Source organism: Rhinopithecus bieti, unplaced genomic scaffold (genome assembly GCF_001698545.2).
Source record: "Rhinopithecus bieti isolate Rb0 unplaced genomic scaffold, ASM169854v2 scaffold_46235, whole genome shotgun sequence".
Lineage (NCBI taxonomy): Eukaryota > Metazoa > Chordata > Mammalia > Primates > Cercopithecidae > Rhinopithecus > Rhinopithecus bieti.
Genome location: NW_016819762.1, coordinates 1,760,593 through 1,786,941, shown reverse-complemented (window position 1 = coordinate 1,786,941; position 26,349 = coordinate 1,760,593). Strand labels below are relative to the sequence as shown.

The window sequence follows — 26,349 nt, the reverse complement described above, 5'->3', positions numbered from 1 at the left end:
CCAGCACTTTGGGAGGCTGAGATGGGTGGATCACGAGGTCAGGAGATCAAGACCATCCCGGCTAACACGGTGAAACCCCATTTCTACTAAAATACAAAACTGAGCCGGACCTGGTGGCAGGCGCCTGTAGTCCCAGCTACTCGGGAGGCTGGGGCAGGAGAATGGCATGAACCTGGGAGGCGGAGCTTGCAGTGAGCCAAGATTGCGCCACTGCACTCTAGCCTGGGTGACAAAGCGAGACACCATCTCAAAAAAAAAAAAAAAAAAAAAAGAACTAAAAGTAGAACTACCATTTGATCTAGCAATCCCACTACTGGGTATCTACCTAGAGGAAAAGAAGTCATTATTTGAAAAAGATACCTACACATGCATGTTTATAGCAGCACAATTCACAATTGCAAAATCGTGGAACCAACCCAAATGCCGATCAATCAATGAATGGATAAAGAAACTGTGAGATATATATATATATATATATATACACATATGTATGTGTGTGTGTGTATATGTGTGTATATATATGTATGTGTATACATATATGATGGAATACTTCTCAACCATAAAAAGGAATGAATTGACAGCATTTGCAGTGACCTGGATGAGACTGGAGACTATAATTCTAAGTGAAGTAACTCAGGAATGGAAAAGCAAACATTATATGTTCTCACTGATATGTGGGAGCTAAGCTGTGAGGATGCAAAGGCATAAGAATGATACAATGGACTTTGGGGGTTTAGGGGGAAGAGTGGGAGGAGGGCGAGGGATAAAAGAATACAAATATGGTGCAGTGTATATTGCTCAGGTGATGGGTGCATCAAAATCTCACAAATCACCACTAAAGAGCTTAGTCATGTAACCAAATACCACCTGTACCCCAGTAACTTATGGAAAACTAATAAATAAAGAAATAAGACACTGAAATAGATACAGATTTTTTTAAACAGAACACAAAAATCAATAACCATAAAGGAAAAGGTTGATAAGTATGTTTATGAAAACACAATATTACAGGACTGAAAAGATAAGCACTAGTACAGAAGAAGGTATCTGCAATTCAGAATATATAAACAATTCTACAAATAAGTAAGAAAAACAAAACAAAAACCCAGAGTACTCCATAGAACAATTGTTAAGACACTTAAATAGGTGCTTATCCAAATGATATTCAACTGGTCAATAAACATAACAAAGATGAAAACTATAAGAGCAAACCAATGAAAATTCTATAAACAAAAAATTGAATATCAAAAAAACCACATTTGGCCAGGTACAGTGGCTCATGCCTATAATCCAAGCAGTGAGGTTTGCTTGAGGAGGGAGGAGGATTGTTTGAGCCTAGGAGTTTGAGACCAGCTGGGACAACATAGCGAGATCCCATCTCTATGAAAGAAAAAACACACACACACACACACACACACACATTAAATGGGCTGGCAGCAGACTGGGATAAGAGAAATAATCAATGATCCTAAAGACAGAGCAATACAAATTATCCAAATGAAAGACAAAAATAAAAAAGACTAAAAGACCGGAATACAACACCCCAGATCTTGGAGCTACACCAAACAGTCTAACATACTATCATTTTCAGTCCCAGAAGTTAAGGAGTTAAGAGAGAAAGAAAAGACAAGTGTATCAAAACATAAAGACTCGTAATTTTCCAAAATTAAATAAAAATACCAACCCATATATTGAAGAAGCTCATTAACCCCAAGAAGGATACTAAACACATCTAGTCAAACAGCAAAAACTCAAAGACTAAGAGGAAATTGTTTTAAAAAGTAGCCATGAAAAGAGACATAGTGTATAGTGCAACAAGCTTATATAATAATGATGGTTGCTCATCAGAAACAATGAAGGGAGAAGACAATGATGTGATATATGTACAATGCCAAGAAAAGGCAAACAAACAAACAAACAAAAAAAAACCTGTCAATCTAGAATCTTCCATCTGTTGAAAAGATCATTAAAAATGAAGTTGAAATAAAGACATGCTCAGATGGGCAAAAGCTAGGAGAAGGTTTCCAGCAGACCATCCTGAAAAGAAGTTCTTCAGGCTTAAGGAAAATGATACCAGATGGAAGCCCAGACTTCAGAAAGAAATAAAGAGCACTGGAAAGGACAAATATGTGAATAAATATAAAACACAATTTTCTATAATATGTATGTACATACATGCATACATATGCATAAATTTCTTTAAAAGACCATTGGTTATTTAAAGCAAAACAGACACAATATATCATGAAGTTTATAGCATATGCAGAAGTAAACAATATGACAACATAAGCCCAAAGAATAGGAGAAATAAATTATATAATAGTAAGATTATTCTATTGTTTGCAAATTTGGTAGGAAATTATTTGAAAATAGATTGCAATAAACTTAAATGCATATGTAAACTCTAGAGCAACCACTAAAAACAATAACATAAAGAGGTGGAGCTAAAAATGTGATAGAAAAGATAAAATGAGATAAGAAAATATATTCTGTTCACTCAAAAGGAAAAGAACATATGAAACTAATAGAAGACAAATATCAAGGTGGTAGCCTTAAAACCAACCATATCTACAATTACATTAAATGTACACGGATAAAACTCCACATAAAATGACAGAGAATGTCAGCTGAGCATTTAAAAAGCCAGACCCAAGTAGATGCTGCTTACAACAAAGACTGTAAATACACAGAGAGTAAAGATACTGAAGATTCAGATATTATAAGCCAGCGTGACCTGTCATTTTTAGAACTCTATACTCCACAGCTACAGAATATACATTTTTTTTTTTTTTTTTTTTCAAGTGCACAGGGGACCTTTACCAAAGTAAAGTAAATGCTGGGCCATTAAAGAAGTCTCAATACATTTGAAAGGTTAGAAATATTACAGAATATGTTATCAAATTATAGCCAAGTTAATTAGAAATCAGTAAGTTTTTTTTTTAATCCCTAAATCTTTAGAAATGAAGTTATATACTCCATAATAACTCATTACTGAAATATTACATCAGAAAGTCAACTCATGGGCCGGGTACAGTGGCTTGTATCTGTAATCCCAGCACTTTTAGAGGCTGAGGTGGGAGGCTCACTTGAGGCCAGGAGTTCAAGACCAGCCTGGGCAAAATGGTAAAACCCCATCTCTACTAAAAATACAAAAACTAGTTGGGCGTGGTGATGTGCGCCTGTAATTCCAGCTACTTGGGAGGCTGAGGCACGAGAATCGCTTGAACCTGGGAGGTGGAGGTGGCAGTGAGCCGAGATCACACCACTGCACTCCAGCCTGGGCGACAGAGTGAGATACTGTCTCAAAAAAAAAAAAAAAAAAAAAAAAAAAAGAGCCAACTCATAAATACTCTGAATTGAAGATAATGAAAACACAACATATCAAAATCAAGAGAAAGTATAATTTTAAATGCATATATTATGAAACAAATGAAAACCAACAGATTAATGTTAAATCTTAAAAGCTAGAGAAAAGATACATTAAATCAGTGTAAATTAGAAAATACAAGAAATTAATGAAATAGAAAATCTACCAACTACAGAGAAAATTACAAAATCAAACATGAATTTACTGAAAAAAAAAAGGAAATTGATAAACTCCAAGCTAAAATGATTGACAGAAACAAATTATCAGTGTCAGGAATAAAAGAAGAAATTTCACTATAGATTATAAAGACATTAAATAGACAAATGTGAGATTATGAACAGTTTCATGCAAAAAGTTCTCCAGTGAAGACAAAATAAGCAAATATATTAAAAACTACACTTTGCAAAACAGGAAATATTCACAAATGCCTAGTATTAAACATATATAAATACACTTATGTATATTAAAAACTCCTAAAAAATCAACAAGATTTTAAAATATGTTTTAAAAGTTGGCAGAAGATCTGAACCAGTATTTCAGAAACTAAGACACATGAATGGCCAATTAGCCTGTATGAAAAAAGCTCAATATTAATCATCAAGGCAATGCAAATGGTTCATCTATACCCTACTAAAAAGAATAAAAACAAAAAGACCGATCATACTAAATGATGGCAAGGACGTGGAGCAACTAGAATGCTCACATATTGCTGCTGCGTGTGTAAAATAGTAGAACCATTACAAAAATCCTTGTCATTGTTTGATTTTTGGTTTTTAAAGTGAACTTTATAAACCCAGCAATTCTACTCCTATGAGTTTTATCCAAGATGAATGAAAACATATATAGCGTACCCATAAACACTTCTAGAACATTCATTGCTAAAAACTGGCAACAACTCAAATATCCATTAATCAAATAGTAGATAAATAAATGTTGATGTCATCATACAATGAAATATCACTCAGAAAAAAAAGAAAACAAAGAAATGAACCACTGAAACATACATAGAACTCAAAAACATGGTGAACAAAAGAATCCAGTCACAGAAAAATTATTGGTTCCATTTATATGTAGTTCAAGAACAGGAAAACGAATTGATGTTGACAGAAATCTGGAAGAGGTGTAGGGGTGTGAAAATTGACTACAGAGAGGCAAAGGAGACTTCCTGAGGAGATGGAAATGCTCTACAGCTTGTTTTAGAGGATGGATACCAGTATGTACACCATTAGTAAAATTCAACCTAAAAAAAAAACTGTTTATTTTATTGTATATAAAGTATACCTCAATAAAAATATTGATAGGGTAAAAAACAATATGACAGTAGAATTCCATTCCCATCCTTTTGGCCATGTTCAGGCAGAGGTTGGGCAGTGTATCAATACACAACCATAACGCTAAGAGATGATCTCCTCAGGTGCATTGAGGGTGGGGAAGGGGGCAAATGTGACAACTAATGGTAACTAGTCTGTGTGCCCTGGAACAAAAATGGCTCCTGATCCATGTGTGACACATGTCCCATAGTGGGCTGGCCCTTTGCTAAGATGCTCAAGCAGCACTATCGGCTTCGTGACTCAAAGCAAATGACAGAGAACACTAAGTCAATGAACCCAGGGAAAGGGCTGAAAGAAAACAAGTGAGTCACGAAACTCACAAGTAGAAGAGATTACACTTACCTATGCCCCACATCAGATGGAAGTGATAGATCCACATATAAAACAGTGACTGCAAGATTTTAATAAAACTGAGGCAAGTTCTCCAGTCCAAACCTTTTTTTGTTCCTCTTATCAAGAAAACTCAGTAGGCATACAGACAAAAATGAATGTAATCAATCAAGAATAGCATAGAGAGAATTTAAAGGTCCTCAATTAAGTAAACATTTAGCCATTTTCCTCTCCCGGGTAATAAGTGTCCATTTTATCATTACTAAGGAGGCGAGATGACAAGAGAAAGCACCATGAATGGCCACTATTGTTTTGCAATGTATATCATCCAATATGCCAGAATGGAAAGTTGTACGCTCTTCTGAATACCACCAGACTTAATAAAACTGAGATTCTTAATTTTTTTCTTTACGTCTTAATTAGCTTCTTGTTAAACTACAAACACATTATCATTGGAGCACACATGCTAGGAAAAACTGGAACACTGGTTGCCAGCCTGAAAGCCTGGGAGGGTCCCCAGTGATTAACTGTCACCACACTAATGGTGACAGTACTGCTTTCTACATGTGCTATCACACTGGAAAAAACCCAACCATTGCATCTTTCATTAAAAAAGAAAAGGTAAAGGAATTGTTCAAGTGGGCCTGTGTGCATCCTATCATCCTGATCTCCGAAATCCAGGGGTCAAGGGTTGGCAAATATTTCCAGTAACTCATGTCATCAACTGCCCTGTCTATTAACAAGGAAATCCACTTTAATGTGGCAGTTGGCATGAATCATTATCTCTAGCGCTGGCATTTTCACAGACCAGTCCATCCTTATAAATGCACTGACTAAAACTCTTTTGTTGACTCTGAAAGCATGAAAATGCTGTGATTCAGTTAAAATGGATGAGTTTACTTTTAAAAGAGTCAGTAAAACAGAGATCTTTCAAATGAGGGCAAGCCGACCTAACTAACGATCTCTTTTGTCCAATGGGGATTTGAGGGTAGGAGTTGGGGGAAGGGGTGAACAAACCTCAGAAATCTCAAAATGACAAAGTCATTGTTCAGTGTGCTTTCTACACACTTTCCCTGACATCTCTACACAATGAAATGCAAGGGTCAGTGGCACTGAGACAAGTCAAGGCAGTTCCACTCTTTTGCTTCTATAAAAGCGAGTGACCCAACCTATTATACTCAAGTCTTAGGATGGCTTTGTTCTTCACATCCAGATGCAGCAGCTTTTTCTCCCTCCCCTCATCCTGCCCTCCTACCCCCCGAGGGAAGAAATGACTGAGGATACCTCCTTCACATTTTTTTTTTCTTGGGCATTTCACTCCATAAAGCTGCAGTCAACGTGTTTTGTTTGTGGGAGGAGGGACTGGCACATTCAGTGGTGGTCTCCACTGCTGCCTGCATTGGTGGCTCAAGTAGCCCCAGGATTAGTCCTTTGTGTTGCATGAAAGGATATGAAAAGTCAGTTATTTAAGCTCAGTCAAGCTGCTGATTTTTTTTTTTTTTTTAGATGAGGGGTGTGTAGGGAAGAAAGGTTTTGCAATTCAGTGTACCTCAATAAATTACAGTAGTTTGCTGAGGGCAGCTGTGTGCAAGTTAGCATACTCAGAGCACTCCCAAATTTAAACAGAAAAAAATTAAAACACCTGAATCCAACCTCTGCATCCTACCTTCATTTTTCATTTGTTTTTTCTAGTAGGAAGACTTCTTTGAGGCAAAGATTTTAGCTAGCAGAAGTCTAGATAACTCAAGACCCCATACTCAATGTTATCAAGGGCCAAGGAAGTTTCAGGAATATTATGAAAATTACATTATTATGAGAGATTTAGTGCTCACTGGCTTATTCTGAAAACAACTGATTTTGATACTGTGATTCCAAAAGAGAAAACAGCCATGAAAGCCTTCAGGGATAATAAACCTAATATCTGGAATACAAACTCATGTCCTGATATTGATGGATCTGGTAACTGTCTGACAATTGCCTTAATGCAGCATAATGTCATTGTCAGGCTATTTCTACTACTTAAAAATATACGTGGTATTTAAAAAATAACTACCTTTTATTTCGAGAGCTTAGATGTTATGCTAAGAATGTTATTGAAATGACTTCATTTTACCCTCACAATAACCCTCATGGAATAGGCAGAATTTTCTCCATTTTACAGAGATGTATCATGTGGCTTTGTGAGGAAAGAGAAAGTAAGTGGTGGAGCTGGGAGTCAAACTTAAGAAGGATGATTCCAAGGCTCTTCCATTCCATCCTACACTACACTTGAAAATTTTTATTACTATTTTTTCATTCTTTTGAGTCTGGGTCTGGCTCTGTTGGCTCAGGCTGGAGTGCAGTGGCACAATTGTGGCTCACTGCAACCTCGAACTTCTGGGCTCAAGTGATCATCCTGACTCAGCCTCCAGAGTAGCTGGGACTACAGGCACACATCACTATACCTAGCTAATTGTTTTATTTTTTGTAGAGACGGGGTCTCACCATAATGCTCAGGATGGTCTCAAACTCCTGGGTTCAAGAGTTCTTCCCAGGTCGGCCTCCCAAGTTGCTAGGACTACAGCCATGAGACACCATCTCTGGCAAAGTCTTTTATTATTTTTATAGAGAAGGGGTCTATGTTGCCCAGGCTGGTTTTGAACTCCTGACCTTGACCAATCCTCTCGCTTCAACCTCCCAAAGTTCTGGGATTACAGGCATGGGCCACCACACCTGGCCCCTACATTATACTTTGAAGTTATTTACTTACTTATAAGTGATATCTAGTCACTTTTTTTTTTTTTTTTTTTTTTTTTTTTTTTTTAGATGGAGTCTCACTCTGTGTGGAGTGCAATGGCACAATCTCGGTTTACTGCAACCACTGTCTCCTGGATTCAAGCAATTCTCCCTGCCTCAGTCCCCCACGTAGCTGGGATTACAGGTGCCTGCCACCATGTCCAGCTAATTTTTGTATTTTTAGTAGAGATGGGCTTTCCACATGTTGGCCAGGCTGGTCTCAAACTCCTGACCTCAAGTGGTCCACCCACCTTGGCCTCCCAAAGTGCTGGGACTACAGGTGTGAACTACCACACCTGGTCCAGTCACATCTAATCTTATTCACCGTAGCACACTCAACACTCACACTTTTAAAATCTGAAACTGGGCCAGGCGCAGTGGTTAATCCCAGCACTTTGGGAGGCCGAGGCAGGCAGATCACACGGTCAGAGTTTGAGACCATCCTGGCTGACACGGTGAAACCCCATCTCTACTAAAAATACAAAAATTAGCGTGGCATGGTAGCATGCACCTGTAGTCCCAGCTGCTTGGGAGGCTGAGGCAGGAGAATGGCGTGAACCCAGGAGGTGGAGTTTGCAGTGAGCTGAGATCGTGCCACTGCACTCTAGCCTGGGCAACACAACGAGACTCTGTCTCAAAAAAAAAAAAAAAAAGATAAAGGAGGGAGTACAGGAAATGAGGCAGTTACACAGGGTTGTAGGGTTGTGAAATCACAGCTATCTGTTTGGGAACAAAAGAAAGATGGTATTGGTGATTCTGTTCCCAAGGTTAACTTTCCCTTTGGCATAGGGAGTTTGGGACCTGAGATTCTATTTTTCTTTCTCACACATGAAATAAGGCATCCACAGGCTTTGTTGTCTGAAATCAAATATATGGGGCAGTGGGGGAGTTCAGATCCTTTATTGATAGTTTTTAAGAGTATTCAGGCCGGGCGTGGTGGCTCATGCCTGTAATCCCAGCACTTTGGGAGGCCGAGGCGGGTGGATCACCTGAGGTCAGGAGTTCAAGACCAGCCTGGCCAACATGGTGAAACCCCATCTCTACTTAAAATACAAAAATCAGCCAGGTATGGTGGCAGTCACCTGTAATCCCAGCTACGTGGGAGGCCGAGGAAGGACAATTGCTTGTAACAGGGGACAGAAGCTGCAGTGAGCCGAGATGGCACCATTGCACTCCAGCCTGGGCGACAAGGAGTGAAACTCCTCTCCTAAAAGAAAAAAAAAAAAAAAACCTAGAGTATTCAAAGTATAAATTGCGGTAGAAACATTCCATTTAATTAAACCACGAGGTGTTTTATTTCACAAAATAAAATATTTATGCTGTTTAGTGTATATATTTATAGTATTTAAATTTAACTCTTTAGTATACTTATGTAACTTTCTATAAAGAATGCACTTCCAATGAATAATATTAGTACAATGTAGAATCACCAGTTGTTACAACGTTTTAATGTAAAGTTATTTTTTAACACTAACTGGAGAAATGTGCATTTGCTTTTGCCACAGTTAATTCTTCTTCCTTGTTTACACAGTATTACCACAGAGCTATATATGTCACAACCTGAACAAAGGTACATCAAAATACTGTAGGTGAAGACATAAGCTGGGCATGGTGACTCACTCCTGTAATCCCAGCACCTTGGGAGGCTGAGGTGGGTGGATCACCTGAGGTCAGGAGTTCGAGACCAGCCTCGCCAACATGGTGAAACCCCGAATCTACCAAATACCTACCAAAAAATAAAATTAGCCAGGCATGGTAGCACATGCTGCTACCATGTAGTACATGCTGCATGGTAGTACATGCTGCTAATGCTGGTCCAGTCATTAGCACACACCTGTTGTCCCAGCTACTGCGGAGGAGGCTGAGATGGGAGAATTGCTTGAACCTGGGAGGCGAAGGTTGCAGCAAGCAGAGATCACACCCCTGCACTCCAGCCTGGGCAACAGAGCGAGACCCTGTCTCAAAAAAAAAGAAAGAAAGAAAAGAAAATCTAGTGTCCTCTCTCTCTCTCCTGAGCTTCCTGATGCTCATATCTAAAAAACAGTCACAATTTCTCTGGTACCTGGGTTTGAGACCAGGTTTATCACAAAACCAGGAAGGAAGTTCTTTAAATGAGTAGTCTCCACAGTTGGGAATCTAACAGACCACTCAAAATGTCTAAAAGAATTTTGGGGAAAGGAAACTAAGTTTGTATACCTTTAATTCTAAAAACACAGAGCATAAGAAAAAAAGGCTAGTACCACAATTTCTGAAAGGTTTATATCTAAAATATCATAGGTTCATATTAAATGGCATCATATAACTTTCTAGAGGGAGATGGGTGGGCACTAGATAACAAAATAATCTATTATTAGAGACTTAGTGATAGATATGGTTTGGCTGTGTCCCCAACCAAATCTCATCTTGAACTGTGGCTCCCATAATCCCTACATGTTGTGGGAGAGACCCAGTGGGAGGTAACTGAATCAAGGGGTTGAGTTTTTCCCATGGTATTCTCATGACAGTGAATAAGTCTCATGAGATCTGATGGTTTTATAAAGAGCAGTTCCCTTGAACATGTTCTCTTGCCTGCCACCATTTAAGACATGCCTTTGCTCCTCCTTTGCCTTCCACTATGTAAGGCCTCCTCAGCCATGTGGAACTGTGAGCCCATTAAACCTATTTTCTATTTTTTTGAGACAGTGTGTTGCCTAGGCTGCAGTGCAGTGGTGCGATTTTGGCTCACTGCAACCCGGGTTCAAGTGATTCTCTTGCCTCAGCCTCCCAAGTAACTGGGACTACAGGTAGCCTGCTCATGCTTGGCATCTCTCTTCCTGTGGAAATGTCACTTTGTTCCCTTCTGGAGACCTGGCACCTGTTCCTCCTCCATACAATGTGCCCCTCCCTCAACCTGCCCCTATATCTTCTTTGCATGGCTGTTTCCTTATTTTTCAAACTCAATGTCACCTCCTCCTTGACCATGCTGGTCCAGTCATTAGCAAACACTTTCCTTTGCTGAACACACTAGAACTATACTAACTTAGATTATTTATGTTTATTGGTCTGTTTACTATCGACCTCCTGCACTAGAATGCCAATTCCTGGAAGCTGATACCTGGTTCACTGCTCCATGCTCTAGATCCTGGAAAAGTACCTGGCGTACAGGAGGTGTCCAAGAAATAGTGATTGGTTCAATGACTATGAGTGAGGTTTAAATGAGATGGGGCAAGTGAAATATGCTCAGAGCAGTGATCAGCCTGGTGTTATATGATCTCTTCTTTTTCATAGGACCTAGAGATTGTTTTATTACAGAATGGAGTGGTAAAGAAAAGCATCACTAATGGGAAAGAGAGACTTTCTCTGGTCCTCAAAGGATGAAGAATTAGGAAGTTACATTTGAGGGTGAGCCACAGGTGTGCAAACACACACACACACACACACACGGGTGCCAACAGTCTAGCATGCACATAGTTTCTCTCCAAAATTTAAAGAGAGATTAGATTTAAGGATCAGAAAATTTGAATTTTGCTCTCTGTATGTCCTTTGCAGCCACAAATCAAAGGGAGGCAAAGCAAAACAAGTCTATTCAGATATTTATTCTAACATACGGCTGCACTGTGAGAAGAGGGTTCGAGTCCCCACTGTAGCATTAGGTATTTCATGGCCAGTCTTGGAGGAAGCCATAATTGAACTTAAAGTGAAAGAGCTAGGATTGGAAATTTGTCCCGTGCTGAGACCTTAACCATTCTCTCCTATAGCATCCCTTCTATTGTAAGTCTTATCACATGGCATGGTAACTGCTTTCTATCTGTCCCTCCCAATAGAGTAAACTCAGAGAAGAAGGGAATTCAATTTCACTTAGTCCCATATCTCCAAGCCCAGCACGGGGCCTAGTACACCGAGACACTCAATAAATACTTCTCAGGTGGATGAAGATAAAGGCGCTATCTTTTCCACCTCCGCATACTCAGCATATAGTAGGAGCTCAATAAAAAGCTGGTGGGAAAAAAATAAAAAAGAAGACATGTAATAAGAATGAGACATATTGGTCAGGTGCAGTGGCTTGCACCTGTAATCCCAGCACTTTTGGAGGCCGAGACAGGCAGATCACTTGAGGTCAGGAGTTCCAGACCACCCTGGCCAACATGGTGAAACCTCATCTCTACCAAAAATACAAAAATTAGCTAGGCATGGTGGTGGGTGCCTGTCATCTCAGCTACTCGGGAAGCTGAGGCAAGAGAATTGCTTGAACCCAGGAGGCGGAGGTTACAGTGAGTCAAGATTGCACCATTGCACTCCAGCCTGGGTGATAGAGCAAGACTGTCTCAAAAAAAACAAAAAACAAACAAACAAACAAAAAAAATGAGATATATTGAAAAGAATTACAAATTCTTTTCACAAGTCACATATTTGTAACAGAAATGTTTTCCTTTTGGGAGAAACTTTGAGATATTCCCAAATACATCTAGTTGTAAATATAGTCACAAAACACCATATCTGCCCATTAAATACTACAAATAAATTTGTACTATCAAAATTGTTGAAAACTACTGATTCCAAATCATTAATATTAAATTTCTAATTAAAATGCTAGTAAGATATTATTAATACAATTATTACAGATAGGGTACCTATTAATCCAATTATTATTTTAAGAAACTGGAAGAAGAGATTCATGATACTGGCATTGGTGCTGATATTAGGAAGTAATCAAGCACTTCTGGCCGGGCGTGGTGGCTCACGCCTGTAATCCCAGCACTTTGGGAGGCTGAGGCAGGAGGATCACGAGGTCAGAAGTTAGAGACCAGCCTGGGCAAAATGGTGAAACCCCGTCTCTACTAAAAATACAAAACTTAGCTGGCCAGGGCAGTACACACCTGTAGTCCCAGCTACTCGGGAGGCTGAGGCATGAGAATTGCTTAAACCTGGGAGGTGGAGGCTGCAGCAAGCTGAGATTGCACCACTGCACTCCAGCCTGGGTGACAGAGCAAGACCCTGTCTCAAAAGAAAAAAAAAGTAAAAAGAAAAAAAAAAACGGAAAAAAAAAGGAAGTAATCAAGCACTTTAAAATGTGAATGTTGACTATCACCTCTGTTTTTGTTTGTTGATTTACACAAACATATTCTGTTTTGAATCCCAAATTCCTATTCAAAGAATGTGAGTTCTAGATGAAGCTCTTTATGCTATTTGTATTTCAATTCTTTATGAAAACAAGATATTCAGTTTTAACCTGTGAAGAGCCATTCTATGTTCATAAATGACTTGGCTTTAGAAATATTGTAGATGTTCAAAGTTGTTACAATTTTGAAAAGCAAACAAGAAAACATGTTTGAACAACCCTTTATAAGCCAGATATGCACTGCCAGCCTTGGCTAAATTATCTGATTAGCCCATGGCAACCCTGAGGTAACTGCAGACTGTTCATTTGTATTCTATAAGTTATTTATTTCCAGTGATATATTTATATCTTATGATATATTCAAAAACTTCCCTTAATTCTGGCTTACCTTTCAAAAGGCCTAATCAAAAATCTCACCCTTCTTTATTCACTACTGTTGCACACCTGAGCCAATCTGAGTTCCAAAGTGACACATTACCCACTACCCCTCTGGGTTTCTTCCCTTAATACAGGACAGCAAATGACACCCACTTTTAAATTACTGGTGTCACTGTTCCCCATTGGCAATGAATGCCAACAGCTAACTGTATAAAAACAAATGAAAACTCGCAAATACAAATATTTTATTGAAGTCCAAAAATCAAAGTTAGGTTAATTGCCTCTATCTGGCCAGGAAATCTGGTCACATGTAAACCAGAATTTCCTTAGCTCAGCAATTTCATCAGGGGAGTAATAAAATCTGTGCGTGGTTTCAGACTTGCTTCTACAGAGCCTACATTCTAGACATCAAGCCACAAGCAGAGGGTTCTCCTCTCAGATCTACCCCTCCAGTCTTTGGCAAACTAAATTGGAAACACTTCAGTTCGGACCCAATGGTCCACAGTTCCAGACTCCTACTTATAAAACCAATAAAACAATCACCATCACACAGAAAACGTAATCAAACATGGATGCTCTGGATTAAAAAGGTCACATGAGGCCGGCTGCAGTGGCTCATGCCTGTAATCCCACCACTTTGGGAGGCCGAGGTGGGTGGATCACCTGAGGTTAGGAGTTCGAGACCAGCCTGAGCAACATGGCAAAACCCTGTCTCTACTAAAAATACAAAATTAGCTTAGAGTGGTGGCAGTCATCTGTAATCACTGCTACTTGGAGGCTGAGGCATGAGAATCGTTTGAACCTGGTGTGGGGGCGAAGGCTGCAGTGAGCTGAGATCATACCATTGCACTCCAGCCTGGGTAACAGAGTGAGACCATCTCAAAAAAAAAAGTCATATGGATAAATGCAACTACATTATTTATTTCTATAGCTATTTGATTTTAAATCTCAGCTTTAGTAAGAATAACAACTCAGCAGTCTTAGTCTGAACCTTCTGGTAAGTGCAAAGTTTCAACTCCCTCTTCATGAAGATACCTAACTTTTCTGTGGATTTTAATCTTCATTCTGTTTGTTACTATACATCCTGCCAAAATTCTTTCTGGCTCAAGAATACCATCCGTAGTTGGTAGTGAAGATACTTAGTTCCCCTGTAGATCAGTCAGCTAGATAACACCAAGGGTAACATCTTGACAAAGAAATTCCCAGTTTTTTTAAACTCAATTGTTTCAGTCAATCTTCGCTGCTGGGTTAAGAAGGGCCTACTTTCTGTGAGTTTCTCTGGGCATAGGAGGAACTGCTAGTCACTGTGATTATCACCCACTGAACCTGATGAGAGCCATCAAAACCCAGGGCCCTAACGTTCGAAGCATGTTTTGCTAATGACATTAAACACAAAGTCATCCAGGAAATTTCCTACTATCTGAATTTTGAAAGGGGCTAAATAAACCCTGTAGAAGAATTGATGCGGTAGACAAGAGGCCTAAAAGTCAACTCCATTTCAGATGCCCATGCAATGGAGAAGGCTACTATTCACACAAATAAGATCATGCTTCCTGTATGGCTCACCCGACTGGTACTAGAAATAAATTTTAAAAATTTATCACAGAACTGAGTCAAAGTAGACAAAATTTCCTTTGCAAAACAAAACACCCCCCTCCTTCCCCCCCAAAAGATCAACGACTTCAAGCAAAGCCATGAGGTGAACAAAGCTAACTGTCATTTTGACCTTGCTTTGCTTTAATTCAGGAGACTACTTAGAAATGTACCGAGCAACCCCCTTCATTCGGCTCAGCTAGCAGAGCTAATAGGCTTCTAATTAATTTCCAGAAGATTGCTGTTATAACTAACAGGTTTTAAACATTTGGTTGATTGGGGAAAATGAATTGAATATAATGTATTTGATTTGGAAAATTAGTTTTCATTCTATGTGCTTACCATAATAGTGTTTATTTTAAGTTTACATGATTCCATTAAGAGTCCCAGAACACCACTGGGCTGTTTTCATCCTTACAGAGGCCTAGGCAACTTAAAAAAAAAAAAAATTACATTTCGATTTTTGTTGGCCTTTATTTGAGGGCAGGTTAAATGCATTTTTTGGGGTGTGTGGCTTTAATAAAAAATTTTCACCTCCTAATATAGCAACAGGCCCAAATACTTCAAAATGATCCTGGCGATACCTCAGTCAAAAGCCCACTCATCGAATGCAAATCCCCAGCAGAAAGGCTCGGCACACAAAGTAAGATGAACCAGTTACTGCATTGTTTACCACGTTTCACTTGATTCCTCCTGACAACCATTTAAACAATGAATGTTGGGAAATGTCCCTCAAAGAATCAACAACAATGGCAGGGACCAGAGCTTTTATATTTAGCTAATACTATTTTTAAAAGGAGAAAATATTTCTTCCTGAAGGGATTATGGGAGGCCTTATTAAAGACACCTGCAAACAAAACAAGAGACAATAGATCTTTATCATAATTGATAACTGAGTTATCCTTTAGATAAAACTCCTTTCTTAGAGACAATCACATTAGGATTTAACCTCTGCTATAGATTCAAGAAATCAGCTAATTGGGGCCAGTAGGATTCCACAATGTTAAGTTTACCAAGGTTATGTGAGTGGATAATCAAAAATGCCCTTGTCTCTCTGGTTAAATAGAAGTACAACGAGACTAGAATTTTCCCTCCTCATGCTGCTAAGAAATGTTTTATATTGACATCAAGTAGCATCCATCCCTCTTGCCTCCATATGTGAGACAAAGCACACGAGGGATTCTAATTATGACCGCTCACTCTGCTAAGTACATAGTGGGCCAGCCAGCTTCGGAAACTCAACCTCTGCCTAGCTTGCAGTTGCAAAGAAACAGAACCTTTCACAAAATCTTCTCGAAGTAATTAACAATCCCTGTCAAAACGTGTACAGACAATCATCTGCATTCTGTGAAAACCAGGCAACTGTTCTAGTGACGGCTTCTGAGGGATAAATAATATAGCTAAACCCAGGAGGGCACATTTTAAAAATGTTTGCAAACGAAAAAAAAAATCAGAGGTCCTTGTTTGCAGTAAAAATAATCTACCTGTGAGTCTCAGCTTACTTCACCTCAGTAAACAGTGGATGCCTTCGCCCATGGGCTATGCTGTCTGCAGTCACATGCTCATTTGCTGCCTTGCTGTGTGACAAACAGGAATTCCTACAAGCATTTCAAGCCTATGACTGACTTTTCTTACAAAGCTAATTTTCCAAATTAAGTAATTTTGGTTCCTTTTACAACAGTGGCTCCACAGGAGATCTAAAGCATCTGAGCACTGAGAAAAAAACAGGGGTAGGGGGACCACAGGATCAAGCCAAAATTGCAGACCCCAACTGTAGTATTTCTACTTAATGGCCTTAAATTCACCTAATGATTAGAACTACTGTAAGTTGGCACTTAGAAAAACTCAAAGAGGTTCACATTTCATAAAGCGTTAGCCACAGCAGCTGAGACTTTGGAATATGTATAGCTTTTAATAGATGCATTTCCAAAATAAACACTTGCGAAAAAAACAAAGTGCCCCAGCTTGAACCACTGACAAGCAGACAAAATTAAACAACAGGAAAAAATAAAATAAAACCAAACCACATGAGCAAGAGTACTGAATAAGGAGATGAGAGAGGAGATGACCCAGCATTATTCTTTAGAGCCTCAAGTTCACAAACAAAAGAAACGCTTTACAGAAGGTATTTCTGTAGGATTGTTGGTTTTTCTTTTTTAAAGACAGCTTAAGACTTCGAGCAATCAACGTGTGAAAACAAAAAAGACATTTTCTGAGTTGACTTTGATCCTGTACTCACATTGGCTTAGATATCCTTGCCTGTAAAGGCTTTGTATCCGCAATAACTGCTCTCTATTGTCCTTGTTAATAAAGTATTATTTTCACCTTATTATTACTAATCTTTTCTTTGTAAGTAACCACACCTGCTTCTATCCAAAAAAAAAAAAAAGTGCCTAAGTATTTGCCTTTGTGGTAATACAATGCATAATTTAGTTAATCTAGGCTATCTTTCCGTGAGAGGTGATTGTTTCTATATGATGAAATGTGTTCACAGTAAAGCACAATCCATGCCAGATACCTAGAGGCAGACAGAGAGCCACTTACCAAGCATGAAGCTGCTTCAGACTAACCCCGACAAGACTGTATAGCCACTCCCACACGCAAGGTATGACTCACGCCAACTTCGCCTCTGAATTATCACCGCGCCTTTCTTTTACAAACATGGCCTTTTATTAAGTTAACAGATTACACACAGCCAGGCCAAGAGTCCCACCCCCAGCCCCCATGAAAAGGGCCTGAAAAAATAGGAACTTCCGTTTTCCATTTGAGATCCTGATGTTACTCTCAACGTTACCTGGATGAAATCTAAAAACGTCAGTGGCAGTAAATCATCCAAGTGTCCGATGTCTTTGGAGAAACGATTTAAAATTCTTCCTGCAAGAACAGGATATGAAAAATTACTCATTTCCCCAGATAGACCCTTTAAGAGGAACAATTCACAAACAAATCAAAACAATATTTTAAATGCATATGTATTCAATATATTACGCATTCATACGAAATAAACCAATGTCAGTAGTAAAGAAAAAGAAAATAGGATGATACCTAAAGAGAAACAAAAATATCCTCAAATGGCAGCGGGCAGGGAGCTGAAATGTGGCCCTGATTTTAAAAGAATTAAGGAAAAAAAATCTTGTGACAGTAACAGGAGGGGATGGTGGGTTCTAGAATGTTCCCTCCTTTTAAGATCCAATCTAGGACTCCAATCCAAGTGCAAAGTAGGTAGATGAATGTACATAAATTGATCCTAATTATTTCACTAATTTTGCTTTACCAGCATTTCTTTTGCTAAGTGACATGTTTTTATATAAATATAATGATAACCTCTGTATTTTTTTTTTTCCCAGCCTGGTTGATTGTACCTCACATTTTTGGGGAAACTTGGGATCCCATCATTTTCCAAGCTGTGAGTTTACTACTGGCAAACAGGTTGTCATTTTCAGATGTGCAAACAGTATGACAAGAACAGGTTTATTCTTATCTAAGAACACAAGAGGAAATTATGCAGGAAAACAGAAATATTATTTAATGATTGAAGATCACTGCTCAGCATCGACTTTACTTCCCCTGTCAAGTAGAATCCAAGAAAACATTATGTCATAAAAGCGTCAGAAACAGATCAAACCTGGTTTCTAATAAATATCTATTCTTTCAAATGATTTCCTTCAAAAAAAAAAAAAAAAAAAGGAATCTATACACACATAGCCTATGTGGATGTAGGTGACCCCTGAGAAGTTGTGTGTCTGGGCCTCTGAACTTCTTTTCTAATCAATGCTTCCGGAAGCCCTGCTTACAGATGAGATGTGCTGCCTCCTAGGGTTTGTCAGGATTGACTTCGTCCTGGTGCCTTTATACCAGGCCGCAAGTGGACCGTGAATGGTCAGAGGCTGGGGACGGAGCTGCCTCCCGCTGCCGGGGCTAATGCAGCCTCTGCGGTTCTCCCAAGGCATCCAGCTGGCCAAGGGAAGCACAGGGTGTGCAAGTAGGAGCTGCACCTCGATTTTCCTGTCTCAGGCTTCAGACACGCAGACTCCAGAAAGCATCATTCAGTGACACCTTTGGCAAGCCCAGTGACAACTTTTCTGAGCCTCTAATAACACCTCCTTTAGAGGGTTGTCCTAGGGATTAAATGGGCTCATGCCTGTAGAAAAAAAACAAAACAAAACAAAACAAAAAACCCAGGCACAATGCCAGGTACTTTTTCATGGCTGCTAAAAAACCAAAACCAAAAAGGTGCGACGATGACTATGACCCATAGGTTCTGCAGCATGCCACCGGGGAGGAAGCTCAACTTTTCAAATGCAGGTCCTGATGCAGTGGCCCTGGGGAGGAGCTGGAGACTGCATTTCCAACCAGCTCCCGGGGACCCTTCTGCTGTTTGCCAGATCACGCTATGCAGGGTGAGAGGTCAGGCTATTATTTTATCAGCTGTACTTAAGAAACATTAAAGTTAGACGAGTATTTTTCTTACAGATTCTTATGGATTTTGTTTGTCATCTTTCTTGTTATTTTTTCTCATCTCAACGTATCAATACCAGAACAAGGAAAATATAAGCTAAAAAATTAAAGACATAATTAAAACATGAATTATTTCTTAAATGGAAAAGTTAACAATGTTATAACATAGGCAATATTCAGAAACATTGCAAGTACAGTTCAGCTTTTAAAAAGTTGAAAGCAATATTCAAATTTAAAAAAAAAAAGAGGCCAGGGATGGGGCTCATATCTATAATCCCAGCACTTCTGAAGGCAGAGGTGGGAGGACTGCTTGAGCCCAGGAGTTCAAGACCAGCCTGAGCAACATAGCGAAACCTCATCTCTACAAAAAAGAAAAGAAGGAGGAAAAAAAGATAAAAAGGTTACATAAATGATGAGTATGTGAAAACCAACTCTTTATCTTAACCATTTGGGAGAATGTTAAAATCTGAGAGACCCATGGTTGGAAAACAGCATAAGATACAAGCAAAACAAAAACAACTGAGAAAGCCCACTTCCTCACACAGCTACGCCAATAACTGAACTGAATGTCAAAGATCAGCTGAAATAGAAACTCTTATCAACAATGATCTGAGTGTAGAAAGTATAAGATTAGAAGGTTCAATAGTTACTTTCTTGTTCTAAGAAACAATTCAAAGACTGGTGTTTGCAAAAAGAATATTTTCTTGTTTTAAACTTTTTTTTGAGACGGAGTCTCACTCTGTTGCCCAGGCTGGAGGAGATCTCAGCTCACTGAAACCTCCGCCTCCCAGGTTCAAGCGATTTTTCTGCCTCAGCCTCCAGAGTAGCTGGGATTACAGGCACATGTCACCATGCCCAGCTAATTTCTGTATTTTTAATAGAGACAGGGTTTCACCATGCTGGCCAGGCTGGTCTCAAGCTCCTGACCTCAGGTGATCCACCTGCCTCAGCCTCCCAAAGTGCTGGGATGACAGGCGTGAGCCACAGCACCCAGCCAGAATATTTTCATATGGCTTCGCAGTAGACTGTCATAATCAGAGCTGTGATGTCAAGTTCACAGCCTCATAGTCATTTCCCCAGAGGTCTCCAAATCAAACACTTACGATAAATTCCCTGCATGCACATGCCACACCTCTTCATCCAAATGACACGTGGTCCCTGCTGGAGCATCTCCAGGGATGTCGAGGGAAGAGGAGTCACTGTTTCCTGAGGGGACCCAATCTATTTTCGGACTGTTCTGTTAGACAAGGCTTGCTTACATCAAACCAAAGCTTGCCTTCCGGGAACTTCCAACCATTGCTGCTGATTCTGGCCTTACAATCATACAAAGTGAATGGAATTTCTCTTGACAGGGCAGCTCTTCAACTACTTGAAGAAAGTTAATCACAGGTTTTCCAGACTTCTCACAGGCACCTATCCCTTGTGTACCTCCATTATCTCTCGTAACACACAGGGTCCTATCTTGGCCATTGCCTCAGCACACAGTCAGGTAGCCAGCCTCTCTGAATGCCTGGTACCCAGGATAAAAACCAATACCCCAGGTATTATCTGCATATCTCAGGGTCAGGATATATCCCATGACTAAGCCCACAATCATGTAAATTCTTGCAGCCAGATCACATTTTGGACTCACATTTAATGTAAATCCACACCACTCCAATCCTGCATGATGGCACAGGTAGATTTTTGGGAGCTGGACAACTCACAACAACTATTGAGAGTGCATCCCCATGGACCGCAAAATTCAATTTCTAAGAGGTATCTCAAGGCATTAATAAGTGCATCAAAGATGGTCAATGTGGTATTTGGCAAATCAGAAGCAGGAAACAACCAAAATGTCTGAAAAAGGTCTATAATAAGTTATGAGCACATTAAAACTTTCCTCTGAGAGAGACAGAGACCAAGCTCCTTTGAAGTCGTAATACCACATACACAGTCAGGTTCCTCCTAACTTTTCTCCACAAGATGGAATATTATGAAAGGTGTTAATGAACTTTTTGTCAAAATGCAAATTAATAAACGACTCTATTTTACAAACTGATTCTAGAATCTAATCTGAAGTTAAAGTCACCTCTGGAATTCTAATACCTCTCCCATAACTAAGACTTCTCAGTTCCCTTATAACCAAACTACAAGTTAAAACTTGTAAGTTCCCATGTCTACCGTGAGCCCCATTCTTTTTTGTAACAAAAAGTATATTTAAATATGAACATATTGAGGTATATTTGCAATGATGCATATTTTACATCTCATAAAATTCACCCATTTCAGGCATCCAATTCAATGAATTTTAGTAACTTTACTGAGTGATGCAGTCATCACCAAAAATAAGTTTCAAGACATTTTTATGCCCCCAATAAGCTCCCTCATGCCACTCACAGTGCCTCTCTATGCCCACTCCAGCCTCAAGCAACTACTTCCTGCCCTTTGCTTTTTCAGTATCTTTCATGGAAAAGGAATCACACAATATGTGATCTCTTGTGTCTGGCTTCCTTCCCGTATCTCAAGGTTTTGAGGTTCACCCATGATGGAGAGTGTGCCGCTCATTCCCTTCTGGGGAGCCCATTCTGTACCACAAAAACGGTCTTAGGTATCAGCAAAAAAGACCCCATCAGGCCATGCCACCTCTGACCTTGAAGGTAAAAGTAGATGTTTAGTGAACTCTTCAATACTGTAAACTTCTTTACAGGTATCCACACTTACAGCTTCACTGATGGTTCTGAAAGCTAATACTTTTGATAAGAATTGGCCTTTGAGTCAGGCGCAGTGGCTCGTGCCTGTAATCCCACCACTTTGGGAGGCTGAGGCAGGTGGATCACAAGATCAGGAGTTCAAGACCAGCCTGGCCAAGATGGTGAACTCCTGTCTCTACTAAAAATACAAAAAACTTAGCTGGGCATGGTGGTGGGCACCTGTAATGCCAGCTACTTGGGAGGATGAGGCAGAGAATTGCTTGAGGTTGGGAGGCGGAGGTTGCAGTGAGCAAAGACGACTCCATTGTACTCCAGCCTGGGCAACAGAGCGAGACTCTGTCTCAAGGGAGAAAAAAAAAAAAAAAGAATTGGCCTTTGACATTCCTGCAGAGAATTGGAAGCCAGAAGTGCAAAGAGAGGGCGGACTCTCAGGTACCCATCGTTGATGGTAGGTGGAGTGTGCAAAGGTAAGATGGGGAAACCACCATCTTGAGATGTGAGAAGTAGAACGTAAATCCAAGCAGTCTGTCCCAAAGAGCAGAGTCTATGAAATGGTGTTGAGAGAACTGATGTATGTACTCCCAGTACAATGTGGTGCCACATGGCAGGGCACAGACTGGTCCAGAGTACAGGCTGTTGGGTGGAGCCTGGAGACAGTTGCTGGGCTGAAAAGGATGACAGCATCCATGACACTGTGGTCTGGGAGGAGAGGAAGCCATGTGAGGAGCTGGGCCAGCCTGGACATCCTGTGTCACTCAGCTTAGACCAAAATGAGAACCAAACAGAAGCTCCAGAAGTCCAGTATTGTGGTACATCTCATCAGAACAGGCCATCAACATGGCAGAGGCTCACAAAAGGCATGAAAGAGAAAACGAGGCAGGGATAAGACATGAGGTCCTTGTCCTCCTCGGAGGCTCAGTAGCAACAGGACTCAACAATACAGGGCAACTCACCCAACCTATACTGACACACAAATTCCTGACCTACAAAATGGAGCTGATGACATTTGCCTGGACTACTTCACAGGGCCAACGATCACGAGGATCAAAGAGATGGTGATTATGAAGCGATCCTCTAAATTCTAGAGTAGCTCACATGGGTGAGGTGTTCTTTGCATTCTTATTGTAGGATTATAGAGTTTAAACGGGTGTGAAGGATCCCCAGGGCTAATAACATTCAAGCTTTATGTTTTTTGTTTGCTTGTCTGTTTGTTTGAGAAAAGCTCTCTCTCTGTTGCCCAGGCTGGAGTGTAGTGGCACAATCAAGGCTCACTACAGTCTCAACCTCCCTGGGCTCAAGTGATCCTCCTGCCTCAGCCTCCCAAGTAGCTGGGACCTCTGCTGCACCACCATGCCTGGCTAATTTTTAATTTGTTTTGTAGAGATGAGGTTTTGCCATGTTTCCCAGGCTGGTCTCAAACTCTTGAGGCTCAAGCAATCTGCTCACCTTGGCCTCCCAAAGTGCTGGGAATACAGGCATGAGTCACAGCGCCCAGCCTCAAACCTTGTCTTATGAAGATTCTGAGATTCTGCCTTGAAGAATCTTAAAGAAGGAGACAGAGGATGAAGAGGAGGCCAAGCACACCCAACCCCAGACACCTCATCTCCCCGCTTCGCTGCCTTTCCCCTCTCAAACACAGGGTCTGACATTCTTTGGGACCTTCACACAGAGATCGCCTCTGAAGAAAGGTTTCTGCAGGCAACAGAAATGTTCACAGCACTTTGTAGACCAAACTCCTCATGTTAGAGATGCGAAGACAAAAGCCAATCTTGCTCAAGGTGATGCAATATTTTGTAATGGGATGGGTACTCTCTGCCAAGCCATTCTGGGATTTCCATATAGCAGAGAGAAGAGGAATGAGAAACCCCACTCTTCAGGGCAACTTCCTTCAATATCCTTTGCTTCATCTTATTTTTTTCTAAGGATAAAGCTGTTGACCATTTTTTCCTTTTTCTGATTCTCTTCTCGAACTTTGCTCACTTTCATTTCAAGGATTTCCTGTTTGCTTATGTATCCCAAATCTTATCTGTACTCCTGATCTCCCAGCCCAGGGCTTACTCAGACACTCAGTTACCCTACAAAACATCTTAAGCTCATCTAAATAAACTAAACAGATCCTTTGAAATTGACCCACAACAACCCATGCCTAACTTCTCAAACCCTACCTTAGACCTATGCCTAAATAATACAGCATGAAAACTTATAAGTCATTTTTGACTTATCTTTATTTTACATAATTACCAGCATGTCTTTACTTTTCATTTAAAATAATCTCATTTACACCCTTATTTATTCATCTGTCAAATCAAAGCTATTAAGTTTTTAGAAACAGTGAGGAGAGAAGAGGTAGAAGAGAGGTCTCTTCCTAACCTCCCCTTCATTCCTCCTGGCCATGCGTCCTTGTTCCCATCATGGGGCCTTCTCTCTCTTCCATCCACCTGTCATGAAGGTCCTCAGTCCCTGCTTGCCTCCACCTACCAGGATCGTAGCCTTAGCCCTTTCTCCTCCATGGAACTCTTGCTGACAAATGTAGCTCTCAGGAACCTGCCACTAATGCGAGTGCCTTTGTCTATACTGGACCGGCTGTGGATAACCGTGCTGCTTTTCTCAGAAACCCTCCCCAGCTAGGGAAGCCAACCCCAACTCTACCAAAAATGCAAAACTTAGCCGGGCATGGTAGCACGTGCCTGTAGTCCCAGGACTAGCTGCCAATAATTCAGGTTTCTACTCTCAATGAATATGAGTCTGTGAAAGAAATGAAAATATGAAGCAGAAGCACAATCCAAAGGAAAGATGAGAGGCAAAGGGAAAACGGGCTTGGCCCATCCACGAGCTCTGTGACAATGGCTCCCAGCTGCAGCTTACAGGAAGGTCAGCCTTGCTTCAGCACCCCGGTGCCCTGCTTCCTTCCCATCAACCCCTTCTCATCCACAATAAGCTGAGTAGATTCTGCTCCCAGCAACCCAAAAGCTTTGACCAGAACAATACCACATGTCCAACGAGAGAATGAGTGTCTAAACTTAGATGGAGAAACGATGAATTTTGTAAACTGAAATTTCCAAATTGCTAACTATCCTTTTAATTATCAAAGACCTTATTTAAAAAAATTTAAGTTGTTTTGGCCAAACCTTTTTCATGTAGATTAGAGACTTCTCACTTCTTAAACAAAAGACACACAGCATAAAGATATCTTTTCTTGGCCGGGCACCATGGCTCATGCCTGTAATCCCAGCACTTTGGAAGGTGGAGGCGGGTAGATCACTTGAGGTCAGGAGTGTGAGACCAGCCTGACCAACATGGAGAAAACCTGTCTCTACTAAAAATAAAAAAATTAGCTTGGTGTGGTAGTGCATGCTTATAATCCCAGCTACTCAGGAGGTTGAGGTAGGAGAACCGCTTGAATCCGGGAGGTGGAGGTTGCAGTGAGCGGAGATCATGGCACTGCACTCCAGCCTGGGTGACACGAGACTCCAACTCAGAGAAAAAAAAAAAAAGACATCTTTTCTTGATAACCCAGAACTAACACTTTGAGGATCATTATTCTGACCTTTTCAATGTGGCAATGATCTTAGAAGCTGCTAGGTTACTTGTATGTACCCCTACGCTCCCAACTACTGTGGTTTTGTATTATTCAGTTTTCGGTCAACAAAACCTGCCTTTTCTACCTCCATTCTTACTTTCAGTGGTGAAGAAGGAGGAAACCCTACAAATCAGTAGTTAAAACTGGGCCTGACATAAGATTCAATATACTATCAGCAAAGACATAGCAATGTTCGTGTTTCCAGGGTCAGTTTTCAGAAGCTTTGTTGGATGACAGACTTTCAGCTTACTTCCTGATTTCTCCTAGTCTGGATGTGTTGTCAGAATATATCCTAGCTTCACCTATTTAGTATCTTAACTAGTTTTTGATACTAGTTTTCGATACAGTTGACCCTTGAACAACATGAGTTTGAACTGAGGGAATCTACTTGTATGTAAATTTATTTCCACCTCTGCCACCCAAGACAGCAAGACCAACCCCTCCTCTTCCTCAGTGGACTCAGTGTGAAGATGAGGAGAAAGACCTTTATGATGATCCACTTCCACTTAATAAATAGTAAATGCATTTTTTCTTCCTCATGATTTTCTTAATAAAATTTGCTCTTCTCTAGCTTACTTTATTGTCAGAATACAGTACATAATACATATAACATACAAAATATGTGTTGATCAAGTTTCATGGCCTCCAGTCAACAGCAGGTTACTGGTGGTTAAGTTTCTGGGGAACTGAAAGTTATACTCAGATTTTTGAGCATGTTTGCAGGGAAGCAGGGGTGCAGCACACCT

General features: G+C 40.3%; 1 protein-coding gene across 2 annotated transcripts in view; it reads right to left on the bottom strand.

Moving 5' to 3' along the window:
• ABCC4 (ATP binding cassette subfamily C member 4 (PEL blood group)) overlaps nucleotides 1-26,349 on the bottom strand; it is a 304,207-nt gene that overhangs the window by 79,902 nt on the left and 197,956 nt on the right. For both annotated transcript variants that reach the window (XM_017859218.1, XM_017859219.1), the window contains exon 20: nucleotides 17,667-17,746. In XM_017859218.1, coding sequence (XP_017714707.1) covers nucleotides 17,667-17,746 — 80 coding nt within the window. The remainder of the gene's footprint in view (nucleotides 1-17,666; nucleotides 17,747-26,349) is intronic.